The sequence below is a fragment of the Stegodyphus dumicola genome, chromosome 2 (assembly GCF_044657685.1).
Source record: "Stegodyphus dumicola isolate Sdum_Otavi_A_Nest chromosome 2, ASM4465768v1".
Classification (NCBI taxonomy): domain Eukaryota; kingdom Metazoa; phylum Arthropoda; class Arachnida; order Araneae; family Eresidae; genus Stegodyphus; species Stegodyphus dumicola.
Window position 1 is genome coordinate 85,457,121 of NC_140769.1, and position 13,198 is coordinate 85,470,318.

Genomic DNA, 13,198 nt, shown 5'->3' on the forward strand with positions numbered 1-13,198 from the left:
CTCCTTTTGATAAACAAACCATCTCTACTATTGTGTTTTGTAATTTTTCACTGCATTCCATGCAAATTGATTAATTAATTTTCCTACAAATTTAATTTCCTGCAATTTAATTTAATTCCTACAATTATTTCACACAATATAATGAATTATATCATTATTCTTTTTTTGTTTAAAAATAAGGATGACAAAATTTATGAATAAAAAACTTACCAAACAATTTTTCATCTGGTGTTATAACTTGCGCAAAACCAAAATCAGTCAACTTTATATTAAATGTATCATCTAATAATATGTTTTCAGGCTACAACAGAAAAAAAATCAAATTATTTCATACTATAAATATATATTAATAAAAGATTATAATGATTACTTAAATCAATCTTATATAAAAACCTGTATCTATGAAGAATAAGTAGAACATCACAAATTAAAAAGATTATGCTTTGCAAATGAAAGTAAAAAAAAGGGGGGAATTTTTTTGTATATGTCTTGCAAGTTAAAAACATTTAAAATAAGTAAAACAAATGAAAAAATTAAGAGATTTTTACTGAGTTTGATAAGTATAAAATGCACATGAAATATTAGACAATTAACACCGTAAAGCCATCGTACATGAGTAACTGATTGATTATCTTACTGATATGGTATAAAGACTGATAATCAACCTCTTAAATATTATTTACACACAAATTTATATAGCAGGATAACTTTCTTTTATGAAGAACTGAAATTCATATAGTCAATTATATGTTATATTTTTCGAGCCATGACAGATTCTATTCATCGTCAAAATTTTATTTACAGAATTCAAATGTGCACTGATAATGGTGATAAATCATCTTTAATCAATTCTGCATTTAATTTCTATAAATTACAATGCCTCACTATGCCACTTAATAAGAGAATTTACTTATGCTCAGTATCTAATAAAATGCGTAACAATTAATTATACAGATATTATTGATTTATGTCATACCTTTAAATCTCTGTGCACAACATGCTTTGAATGAATGAACTCAACAGCTTCAAACAGCTGCTTCATCACAGTCCTATAGAATTTAACATTTAAATTAAAATCTATCAAATGACAGTATACTTAAAATAAAACTAAATAAAATACATTCGTTTGGAATCAACATGTTTAGAATACTAATATATGTAATATTTATTAATATAAAGACATTAAGAATACATTTACATTTAATCTCTTAATGAATTTAATCGAATTAACTCAGGTACATCAAACTAAATTATTTATGTGCACCTGAGTAAATAAATTTTAGAATTTTTTTTCAGATATGAATATAACAGAATATAGCTACTACAAATCTGAGTTAAAGAAAGTTTTAAAAAAATTGAGTTAAAATACAGAATTAAAAAAAATTGCGAAAAAAAAAAGGCTTTATGAATTTTTTGGAGCATTAGAGAGTTTATAAATGTAAAGAAAGAAAAAAAAAAAAAAAAAAAAAAAAATCACAACATAACACATAATGATTTTGGCAATATATACACTGCTGGCCACCGTAAACGCTGAAGGAAGCACGCAGATAACATGAAATTTACAACATGCATTAGCGGAGGTGAGATATGCAAATGATTAGAATTTCAGAGCAGATGCACATCACGTGTGCCTCTGCATTGTCTTTACTGATGAGTCACGCTTCTGTCTGCAACACCACGATGGTTGGATTTGAGTCTGGAGACACCATGGAGAGAGGATGCTGAACAGCTGCGTTATGCATCGCCACACTGGTCCTGCACCGGGTATTATGGTATAGGGCTGTATTGGATATCATTTTCGCACTCCTCTAATATGCACTGCCGGTACTTTAAACTACATTTCCGAGGTGTTGGGGCCAGTTTCCACAGCCATATTTCAACAGAATAATGCACGACCACACATGGAACGGATTGTCCAAGGGTTCTTCGTCAATCGCCAGATTGAATTGCTTCCCTCGCCAGCTCGCTCTCCGGATCTTTTGCCGATAGAAAACACATGGTCCATGGTTGCAGAACGATTGACCCAGATTACATACCAAGCTGCCACACCAGATCAACTTTGGCAACATGTGGATGCTGCTTGGTCTGCTGTACCCCATGAACACATCCAAAGTCTCTTTGAATCAATGCCGAGGTGTGTGGCAACGGTGATCTCCAACAATGGCGGCTACTCTGGCTACTGATTCTGGAAGGAACCACACTTCACAGAAGTCTATAAATTTAATCATTTGATACTTGGTCAACATGTTATATACTAAATAAATTTTGTTGTGATATCTCTTGTCTTTCTTGGTGTTGCAATTTGGGTGGCCAGCAGTGTGTATATGATATAGGACTAAGTAATCTGTATTTTACACATTTTAAATAATACACTTCCATTGGACAGAAGTATATATAAAATGTTTTTACTCACTAACAATGTTTATTTAATAAAAGTTGATAAATTTTAATATATTTGTTGCTCTTAGAATATCCAAATAAGCAAAGAAATATCTCAATCTAAATAATAAGCACCAGATATCCAAATAACAGTATTATTTTGGGCATTATAATGTCATGATATGAAGTTCACAGATTTATGATCCCATGCTAATTACAAAAAGTAAATCTGGTACTTATGTATTATCCTGTCGAGCACTGGCAGAAATTTTGGCAGTGGCAGCGAATTAGGAATCATAATTATAGAATTCTAAAAGAAGTGATCATCCACAATTGGTGCTAAATCCCACTACTTCGGCAGTCAACGATATAATATGCAAGTACCAAAAACATTAGCACGCATGCAAAAAATGTTGAATAATTTCAGCAATGAAACAAATTCCCTTTTTCAATTTCAATATGTTATAAATTTAGTACATTTTAATTAAAAAATTATTTGTATATTTACACAATAAACTGCCATTAAAATAATTCAGTTGAATTTTTGGAAAACTGAAATTTTACTTTTTTTTTTTTTACATTCAAAATTGGGTACATAGCATAGGCATTAATGGATCAAGCAGTCATAAATTATTGGAATTTTAATGTATAGCATTATAGTATGAAGAACTAAAATCATTGACTCACTCCATGAAATGTCTTTATTAAGCTTTTACTCTAACAAAAGTCTTCTTCACAAACTACAACAGGAAGTTATGAGAAACTAAAAAAATAATTTCCTTCTCATTCAGTATGCATAACTTTAATGAAAATGTTAAATTATTTCATAAAACTCACCACATTATGCTCCGAATTAATTAGCCATTGTAAATGTAGTATAATTTTTGATATAACACTAAAATATATTACTGTCAAACTTCAAAAATGCATTTCTTCTAATGGTTTCCAAAATACTAGCACTAATGTAATAATATACATCCCACCAAAGAGTATTAGACATGAGAATACATAATAATATAGATCCTGCAGAACTCAGCAAATGAGTGAAAACAATCTGGGCAAGCTTTCAAGATAGGAGCAGATTAATGCTCAATTATCCTAATAAAAGTAATGCTAAAATACAGAAGTTTACATTGATATCTTTAATTCATGGATTTGCTATATTGCAATCTATACTGCAATAACATGTATGCTTACTTTGTTTTCTTTTCTGATAAGGCAACAACATTTGTGAGATAATCAAACAGCTCACCATTTTTACATCTGTAATTAGTAAGAAAATAGAAAAAGTAAAAACACAACCACTAAGCATATTTCTATAATAATTAAGTCAAAATTTCATTCTAAATATTTATTTTTTAATACTTACATTTCAAAGACAAGGAAAATGAATGTTGATGATTCAAAAACATCGTGAAGCTCAACTGAGAAGGGAAAAAATAGTTAAACACCCAAATTAGCCAAAATATAAAATTTTAAAATTTATCATTATTGTAAACTATATTAAAATGATTAATTTATGAATAAAAATTTTTCTAAATATACCCCAATCAACAGATAAAGCATTAAATTAAGGATTTGTACACATTATTGGTACTTTAATATAATAAGGAAATTCATAATAAATTTCATCAATAAGCATTCATTCATTACAGCATTCAATTCACATAAAAATAAATTTAACAATATTTATGCAACAAAATAAGGGGGAAGAAAATTAGGCAGAAATATTCACTACACAGACATTGTCATCTGTATATTCCAAATAATTTTAGACAAATAATTTTCATTCATTTCATTTTGTATGAAGCAGGATTATATATTATGGAAATTTCAGTTTACATTGGACCAGATAATCTATTTTCCTGTAATGTTAACTAATAAATTTTGAGCAATTGAGATACATTGGAGTACAGGAGATCAGTATTTTGAAGGAAAATACACTTTTCCAAAATATTCATAATTCAAAACAATTCTCTTTAAAAAAATGGAAATACAATTTCTGCCTTTATTTTGCTATGAATTTTCTTTTTTGAATCAATCATCAATAAATATTATGTCACTGTTACAAGACAGAAAAAAATCTCAAGCTTGTTTTACCACACACACACACCCTCCCCCCCAAAAAACACTTTTGTTATATAAAAGTATTTACCACAATGTAAAAGTGGCATTATAAAAGCAGTTAATTAGCACTTACAAAATAATTTTTATACATTATAAAAAGTAAAGTAACCTTTTTTGAACATACTGAAAATAAAATACCGATGAAAACTTTTAAATGTTAAACTTTTAAATGATAAAACTTTTAAATGTTAACTGTATAAAATACAATTTCATTTCAATTTATAGCTTTTATGCTGATTTTATATTCAATAACAGGGTTTATACGCATTTCCGCATACAGAAATTAAGTTCTTTTATGGACTTTTAAGGAACATTAATGAAAAAAATTAAGAACCTATGAGCAAATGGAAACTAAATAAATTCAGTTAAAAATATTATCTATGCCTGAACTTCACTTTTGTAAAATCTCAAGCTACCATCCTAAAAATAAAATAGATCTGTAAGAAGGATGCATTATATTATTAAACATAACCTAATTATTAATAAGTTTGAGAATAAAATAAAACTTTACGAAATTTATCAAAGTAGCATTAAATATTTTACGCTTATTATACTTGGACATATTTGAAAGAAGGTACGGGACATTATATTTACATTTTACTAACAGTTACCTTTATGTTGATTTTTTTATGCCTCATTTTTGTCTTTCTCTGTCTAGAGGTTTAGTAAACAGTAGGTAGATTTTATGTCAAGTGGCACAGATTCAAATGAGAAGTAAAATAATAATCAGCACGATTCATAACAAAAAACTGACTGTTGTCACCTCTGCTGCTTGCCTAGAGAGAGACCTGCTGATCAGGTTTGTTACCTGAAAGTCCTGATTTAGGCATAGTTGGCAAGTTTTGAAAGTTAGTTGGGCTCTGTCTAGTGCAATTAGTGTAGTAACTTTGTGTAGAGTTACAGGGGTTGTAACCCACTTTAAGGTTCCAATAAGCCACTGAAGCACCAGAGGTGATAAGTTGAAGTAAGTTGGTTTCTAATTAGTCTTTTAAGTTTCATTAGATGTGGCGAATTAGGTTTTACATTTTTGTGTTTTATTTTGTGACCATGGTAAGGATTAATGAAAGGCAATAACTTGCTTTAATATGCAGAGATGATTTTAAGGCTAAGCAGTTAGTTATGGATAATAAATTAGGTAGTTAGATAACCTTATTGATTATGGATTTACAAGGCCATTATTAAATTTTATTTATTTGTTAACAATATTTGTTAAAAAAGACATATTAAAATCACAATCTAATAAAATTTCGCAGTTTAAAATACATGTAATTTATAACATTGATTCTTAAATAATATTAGGATAATTATACTATAAAAGCTACAAAACATTTATGTTTTGTAGCAACAACGCTCAACAAAATATTTGAATTAATTTGAAGCCCTCCCAGACATTTTGCCTAAAAAATAAATTGATATAAATCTAATTTATATCGATTTATTTTTTATTTATAATCAATTTATATCAATTTCCTTATTCTTAAGCATCTTTTCTAACAATTAGAAATTTGTCTCAATACGCAAAACAATGTTCTCACAAGTTTCTGCATGCCTTATCTCCTATCTTATCAACCTCTCTCCAATGTATCTATGAGGGTTTACTTGATCTGGTAAAAGTAAAATAATGCAACCCCCACAACACACACATGAAGCAAATTACCACTATGTCTAAGAGTAAATACAAAGTCAGAGAAAGGTTCAAAGAAAGTCTCTTATTTAAAAAGAACTTAAAACATAAAGGTATATTCTTCCGCTAAGACAATCAATTACAGTTCATGGTGATGTAATTAAACAAGAAGAGTCAAATTCAAACTAAAAATGTGAACTAGTGGTCAAAGACTATACAATTTAATTTTAATTTAAGATGGCTCAGTAACTCTATCATCATAACAAATTCAAGTATCGGCAGTGATAATGCAAAGACAAATAATTACAAATTATCAGAGCTGGCAGGAACTAATGCAGCGAGCAAGAGGAGGTCAGAAACACACCTTGTCTTGTCCAAAATCCCCAGTTTAACAACTCTCTCGCAAAAAAATATTCCTCCAAAATGGTAATTCACACTGAAAATGAAAGTAGTAAAAAAACAGATAGAAATGTCAGATGATTAAAATTAAGGACTTTCTGCCAATTTTTGCCGAAATTAAGGACTTTAACCCTTTAACGTGCGTGATATTATTTTTTAATCTTTTTAACTAAAAACTCTAGAAAATGAATATTATGATCCTAAAGACAAATAATATATGAATTAAAAAAAATCTACTCTTGCCCATTGTTTTTGTGGGTGGTGGTCGCACTGTGAAACCACCGCACGTCTAGGACTTTGAAACTTACTGAGGTAATGGGGGGGGGGACCTTACCATTTTCCACGTGTGTTTCTAATAAATGACGAAATTTACGGATTTTTAAGAAAAATGTATGTAAGATATACATTATATATAATTTTTTTACGTTATTTTACAAATCATCAGAGAAAATTAAAAAGTAAACATTTATGTAATTTTTCTATAGCAGTGAAAATATAAGTACCTACATGATAAGGACATTTGAATAAATAGATTAAAAAAACTCAGTTTTTTTTTTTTTAAATTTCAAAAAACAGATTTTTTTTGTGATACTGTTCAAAGCATGTTTTGTCTTTTTGGTACATGCATAGACTAACATTGGGCATTTCGCATATGTATCTTGTTCTATGAGGTTTCTTCCTTGTGCTACAAAATGTACACTGCCTGGATCAAAATTTCACTGGTCCAGCGTTATTTAGTTTCTTTTCATCTGGTACTTAAAATTTCTGTTTTTTATGTTAATGGGGGGGGGGGCTTGGTCTTTTTGGCTTTGTATGAATCGTTCGTTTCCCATTCATACTTATTTTATTCGTATTTCGTCCCAAAATATTCAGAAAATATTAATTTAAAAATAACTTTTACACGATTTCTATTTTTAATTATAGCAAAGTATATTTACATTAAATTTAAACCACAAGAAATAATTTATAAAATCACAATACCTGCTTGGGGAGCAAGTGTGTTGAGGTCAGAGAAAAGTCTTTGGAAAAGAAAGACCGTTTTACTGGGCAGGTGCATGTAGTGTTTAGTAATAAAATAACTCTGTGGTTTATTATTTTAAGCCCCTTATCCATATCTGGGTAAAAATAAACATTCCTATTTGAAAAGCAAGCAAACGCCAGTGGTTTCAAGGCTCGATCACCGAGCCTCTAGAGGATTGTGAGCATTGTGACACAATGCTCTAGTGGCGCAGTGGTCGGGCCCTGAAACCACATAACAAATGCCATACATATAGAGGTTTTTTTTTTATATATGCAGTTTAATTATTGCAATTTTTTATTGTTTATGATAGAAATCATGATGTGCAATGACTAACTTTTGAAATTTAAAGTTGTTTATATTAATACAAGGAAGTTATTTTGTCTCAACGAAAACGAATTTTAAAAGGCATCCGATTTGAAGTATTAATACCTAAAACATGTATGATTCTGCAGTCATTTTGTGTCATTTAGAGGTAAAAGATAAGAAATTAATTAATTTTCACTCAAACATTTCGGAAAAAAGAGGAGGAAGAAAAATTCGAAAAATGGTGGTTTCAAGGCGCGACCACCGCGCGTCAAAGGTTTAAAGTACCAAAAATCGATTCTAAAAAACCTAACGACTTTTAAGAACCGTACGAACCCTGAATAATTTTGAAGAAAGAAATTGCAAATTTAACATTTATTCACATTAAAACATGCACTTCTTGATTTTATTCCCAGGGATACACATTTTTATTCCTAAACCATAAACCTACATTAAATTCCTTTTTTAGTTGACGGATCAAGTTTATACTGTAATAATGAACAGAAAAGAATGAAAAAATTAAAGACAGTTTTCTGTCTACAATTTATAGAATTATTACACTCGGCATTATATGTTGAGGTATCAAAAAAAAAAAAAAAAAAAAAAAAAAATACATTTTAGAGCTATCCAAGCTCTGGTAAGGGAAAATTTTATTAACAAAAAAAAAAAAAAAAAAAAAAAAAAAAAAAAAAAAAAAAAGAAATATCCAATGCACAAACACTGCTATTAAAACAAGATGGATGATTTTCATTCATTTAGTTCTGTACGAAGTGGGATTATATATACTGGCAAAATTTCAGTTTACTTTGGACCAGATAATGCATTTTCCTATAATGTTAACTAATAAATTTTGAACAATTAAGATACATATGCTGCTAAATAGTTTTAAATTTGCGTGGAAGCACAGGAGATCTGAATCTGAAGAGCCATTTGGGATAATATAACATGCTTGAAATCACCCCTCTAAAATACATTATGTGAATCAAAAAGTAAGATCAATGTCTTTCTTATTCAGGCAGACAAATTTATGGCATAATGATACATACAGGAATAAGGAGGTTCGATCTTAACAGGTGGATGACAGATGTTTTCAGCAGCTCAACATAGTGCAATTAAATGTTACAGTATGAGGAAGTGCAACCTACCGAATTTCAGCGTGGAAAGATATCTAATATAGGGATGATGAGTACACGAGCCAAAGGTGCATACTAAAGCAGGCAAAAATATTTAGTGCAACACAAAACAACAAATTTATTTGATGCAACTTCTTTAAATCACCCACCGAATTCTCATACTCAGGAATATATTGATCATATCAGTGCATTTATTCAAGAAGAATAATAGGTTTTTCTCTCTAAGATTGCTAAGAAAGTTAAACATTTGATATCGTTCCATGCTCTAAATCAGGGTTTCTTAAACTGTGGGTCGTGGGGTCACGGGACCTGCAGCAGGGGGTCGGCAAAAATTTTAGCAGTTTTGATATTTCTTTAACTTATTATAATCATTTTACAATTACAAAATATTTTTACACAATGTATCTGAAAATAGGTAAAAATAAGACAATACAGACAAAGAAAAAAATGAAAACGTTTCGATGCATTCTTTTTATAATATAAACATTCATTTTTCTTGCTTTGCATGTGACGCTGTCATTTCGTCTGTTACTTATTTAAAATTTTCACATTAAAATTAGAAAAAAATTACAAAATTAGTCTTAAAATTAGAAATTAAAGTTAATGATCTAAAACTGCAAGAGTATATTACAGTACAAGTGAAAAAATTGACAGTTTCACTCATGTGTGTATCAGATTTGCGCAATACTTATAGGTTGCCACAAAATTTTTGTAAGTATTATGGGGTTCTGGGGGTCGCAAAAAAATCTCAGTGATAAAAAGGTGTCACAACTGTTAAAGTTTAAAAAATCCTGCTCTAAATAAAGCATGATGCTGTGAGTTCTTCCCCCCTGTAGCATGTGTCAAAAATCAATTATCAATTGATTAAAGACAATCATCATTAGAGACAAAACATGGATACATTATTATGAGACAAAGAAAAAACACAAAGCAGAAATATACAAGACTCCCTTAAAAAAATTACTCTTTATACATCTGTATTTGCGGAAAAATTCGAAAATAATCCTCTCTCTATAAATTAAGAAACATCCATTGATTTAAAAAAATCTCAAATAATAAAGTGGCTGCTGAGAAATAAAGTTTACTTGTACACCTCATAATTTTTTCATTATGCGACAACAATGATCTTACATTCTGAATCTTCTTATTTTATCAAATAAAAACTGGTACATAATTAATTATATTTTATATTACCAATGAACAAACACACTAAAGACTTCAATATTTGATAGGCCTGAATAAGTTTCATAACAGCCAGTTTTGTCTTCTTTAAGTTAAATAGACAATATAATCTTATCATTGTTAAAACTTCATATTCAGTACCAATTTCATTTTCATCACAACATAGATTTGTTATAGTCTTCTCTACATAATCAATTTTATATTTCTAATAACATTACCCCCTTGCTCAATTTCATTATTATCTTTTCTGTTTTGATTTGAAGTTTGACCTTGAATCAAAATAAAAATTCCTGGCTGAAATGTTTTCATAGAACAGTTTTGTTTCGGAACTACTTTGATGCATATCATATAACAAAGATTATACAAAATACTTAATTATATATAAAAAGAAGTTAAATTACTTATATAAGGATGACCAGCCACAAGTTTGAGCGTATGAATTTCTCGTAGTGTAGCCTCTCTTAGACTTCCACTTGAATCATCAATATCAGCACTTATGTCAATGATCTTGGCAGCATATTCTTTCCCAGTGTCTTTTTCTACACAGCGTCTCACAGTACTGCTTACACCTCTGAAATTATGTATAAAAAAAGAGTTAATGGTCCCATTGACATATAAGACACACTAGTTAATTAACAAAGTATGTTCGGAAGAAAGTTCTCTGAACCAATTCAACTCAATATGGAGCCAGAGATCACAAAAGCATTTGTAGTTTATCTAGGTAAGAGAAATACCTCCTAATAAACATAAATATTAACTGTTTTTATTAAAATTATAATGTAGCTAATTACCATTAACCTTCCATGCAACCAAGGGTTTGGTCCCAAAACTCTGAAGTTCTAACAGAAGTCATACTAAGTGGAATTTTTGTGATTTTAATTCCTGAATGATCCTCCCAGTTAGTCTAAATTACCTTTTTTCTAACATATCTGTTACAGTTAAACTAAAGAGGACAGTTAATATCAATAATAACTGGTTACTATTAATAATCACTACATATTTAAAAAATGTGATAATAATGCATAATAATCATATTTAACAGTTACTTTTAATAATTACTAATGAAATATGGTCAATGTGATTAATTAAGCATAATAGATTGAAACCCCAAACTCTAACATGTGAAACAAAGTACACAAAATTATATACATTAACAATTTACAGTCATTTTTGAAAACTTAAAACCACCATTAGAAAAATCAAATCTAATGAAATTTCATTATAATAACATACTTTATAAAAAAACAAAATAAACTCAAGTTATTTAAGGCAGCATTTTATAGCACCTCCTTTCAATGGTGTAGCTAAAAAATTTGGGCCCTTAGGCAAAATAAGTGCATACGTGTATATATTTAATGTGTGTGTTTATTTATACATATATACTATAGATACAGATATTATACACACACATTAAATGTCATATTAGCATAGATAAGCATGAATTAATTAAAAATAAAGTCAAATGTACAGTCAATTTAGTTTTATTTAATATTTTCAAACAATTCAAGATTATTGCAAAAATACACAAAAATTATTAATAACAAGACCACATTACAGCAATCTTAATAAAACATAATAAAATTAAATACTGATCAGGATACCATTTGCAATAATAAATAGATTTACGAAATGCATAATCAGAGCAGTCATTTACATGATTTTTGTCGAGGCACATCTATTATATTTTTCAGATCCATGTTCAAAGGCAAGAAGCAAAAGATAATTTAAACAATCTTCCTATTGTAGTAACAGTTACAGGAATTACTAAAAAAAGTAAGAAAACTATAAACAATTTCACAAAATTCGCTTTATAGTTAACGGTACTTTCATTAAGTTCGCAAGTTCTTGGATAGTCATATTTTCATAAAAGTCATCTTTACACAACTGTAGTGTGTTTATAAATTGTAAAGAAATTTTGGTGACAATATTTCACAATAAATGTCTCCTAAATTGCCCCATTTTTTTGTATTAATTTCCTTTGCATGGATTATATAATGAAGTTCCAAAAAACCAAATCAATCTCTCATATCTGACATGCCAATAAATCAATAACCATGTACTAAAATAATGTATAAAATGAAGTAATATGCTATTTTCAGCCATTTGTTTCAAATTCTGCTGAAATAAGATCAAATCTATTTTCTAACATTTATGCTGGCATTAATTAAACATTACACAGCTTTATCTAGACATAAATTAATTTCCTGCAATATTTTTAAACGTAACTCATTTCATTTAATATTTTAAGCACAAATGTACAAATAAATATAAATTCAAAATTTATTATTTTCTTTTTCACCTGCAGTGCTTCTTCCCATTTCTGTTTTTTTTTTTTTTTTTTTTGCTTTGCTTTGAAGGTGGACTTCAGTTAAAACTTTCAGAATGTCACCATAACATAATTTTAATTTTACTGCATTTAGTGAGATGATCCTACCTCATGAACAAGACAGGATTAGCTTTTTTAACATATTTCTGATTCGGTTATAATTTTTTTTAACAAATCCATTGGTTTATACTTTCCCCACAGAATAAATATATATTTTGTAATATATCAAAAGATGATGTATTACGGGGTTTAAATTGTGAGATGAGCAATGCATAGATTCTGCACTTGGCAGAATAGATTTTTTTATCTTTTGTTGAAAGCTATAATACTCATAACATAAGCTCCGTTACATACTTATCCATAACACTTTTTAAGTGAAATTTCATTTTCTTTTAAGAAATTGACAAAGTTCTTTTAACCCTTTGGAAGAATGATCTTTTACAGCATAAAATCTGATAAATGTTTTTTCAACTATAAGATTCATGGGTTCCGAACAATCATCTCTTGCAATATGAACATGTCTTAAAATGACACTCATTTGATTCCTTCTCAGTATATCTTCAGTAGCATCTAACAATAAAGGATAAAAGGGAGATGCATCATCAAATTTTCTTATAAATTATGACAAGCACTTTGAATTAATTAATTTTGTGTGGTAGTGGTCAAGTATACTTCCTACTCGCATTTCAAAAATTGTTTCATAA

At 28.9% G+C, this 13,198-nt stretch overlaps 1 protein-coding gene across 3 annotated transcripts in view; it reads right to left on the reverse strand.

Moving 5' to 3' along the window:
* Window positions 1-13,198, reverse strand: part of PhKgamma (phosphorylase kinase gamma) — a 59,298-nt gene that overhangs the window by 27,926 nt on the left and 18,174 nt on the right. For all 3 annotated transcript variants that reach the window (XM_085810835.1, XM_085810833.1, XM_085810834.1), the window contains exons 3-7: window positions 10,570-10,739; window positions 3,749-3,803; window positions 3,577-3,642; window positions 977-1,049; window positions 211-301 (exon numbers count right to left, since the gene is read on the reverse strand). In XM_085810835.1, coding sequence (XP_085666961.1) covers window positions 211-301; window positions 977-1,049; window positions 3,577-3,642; window positions 3,749-3,803; window positions 10,570-10,739 — 455 coding nt within the window. The remainder of the gene's footprint in view (window positions 1-210; window positions 302-976; window positions 1,050-3,576; window positions 3,643-3,748; window positions 3,804-10,569; window positions 10,740-13,198) is intronic.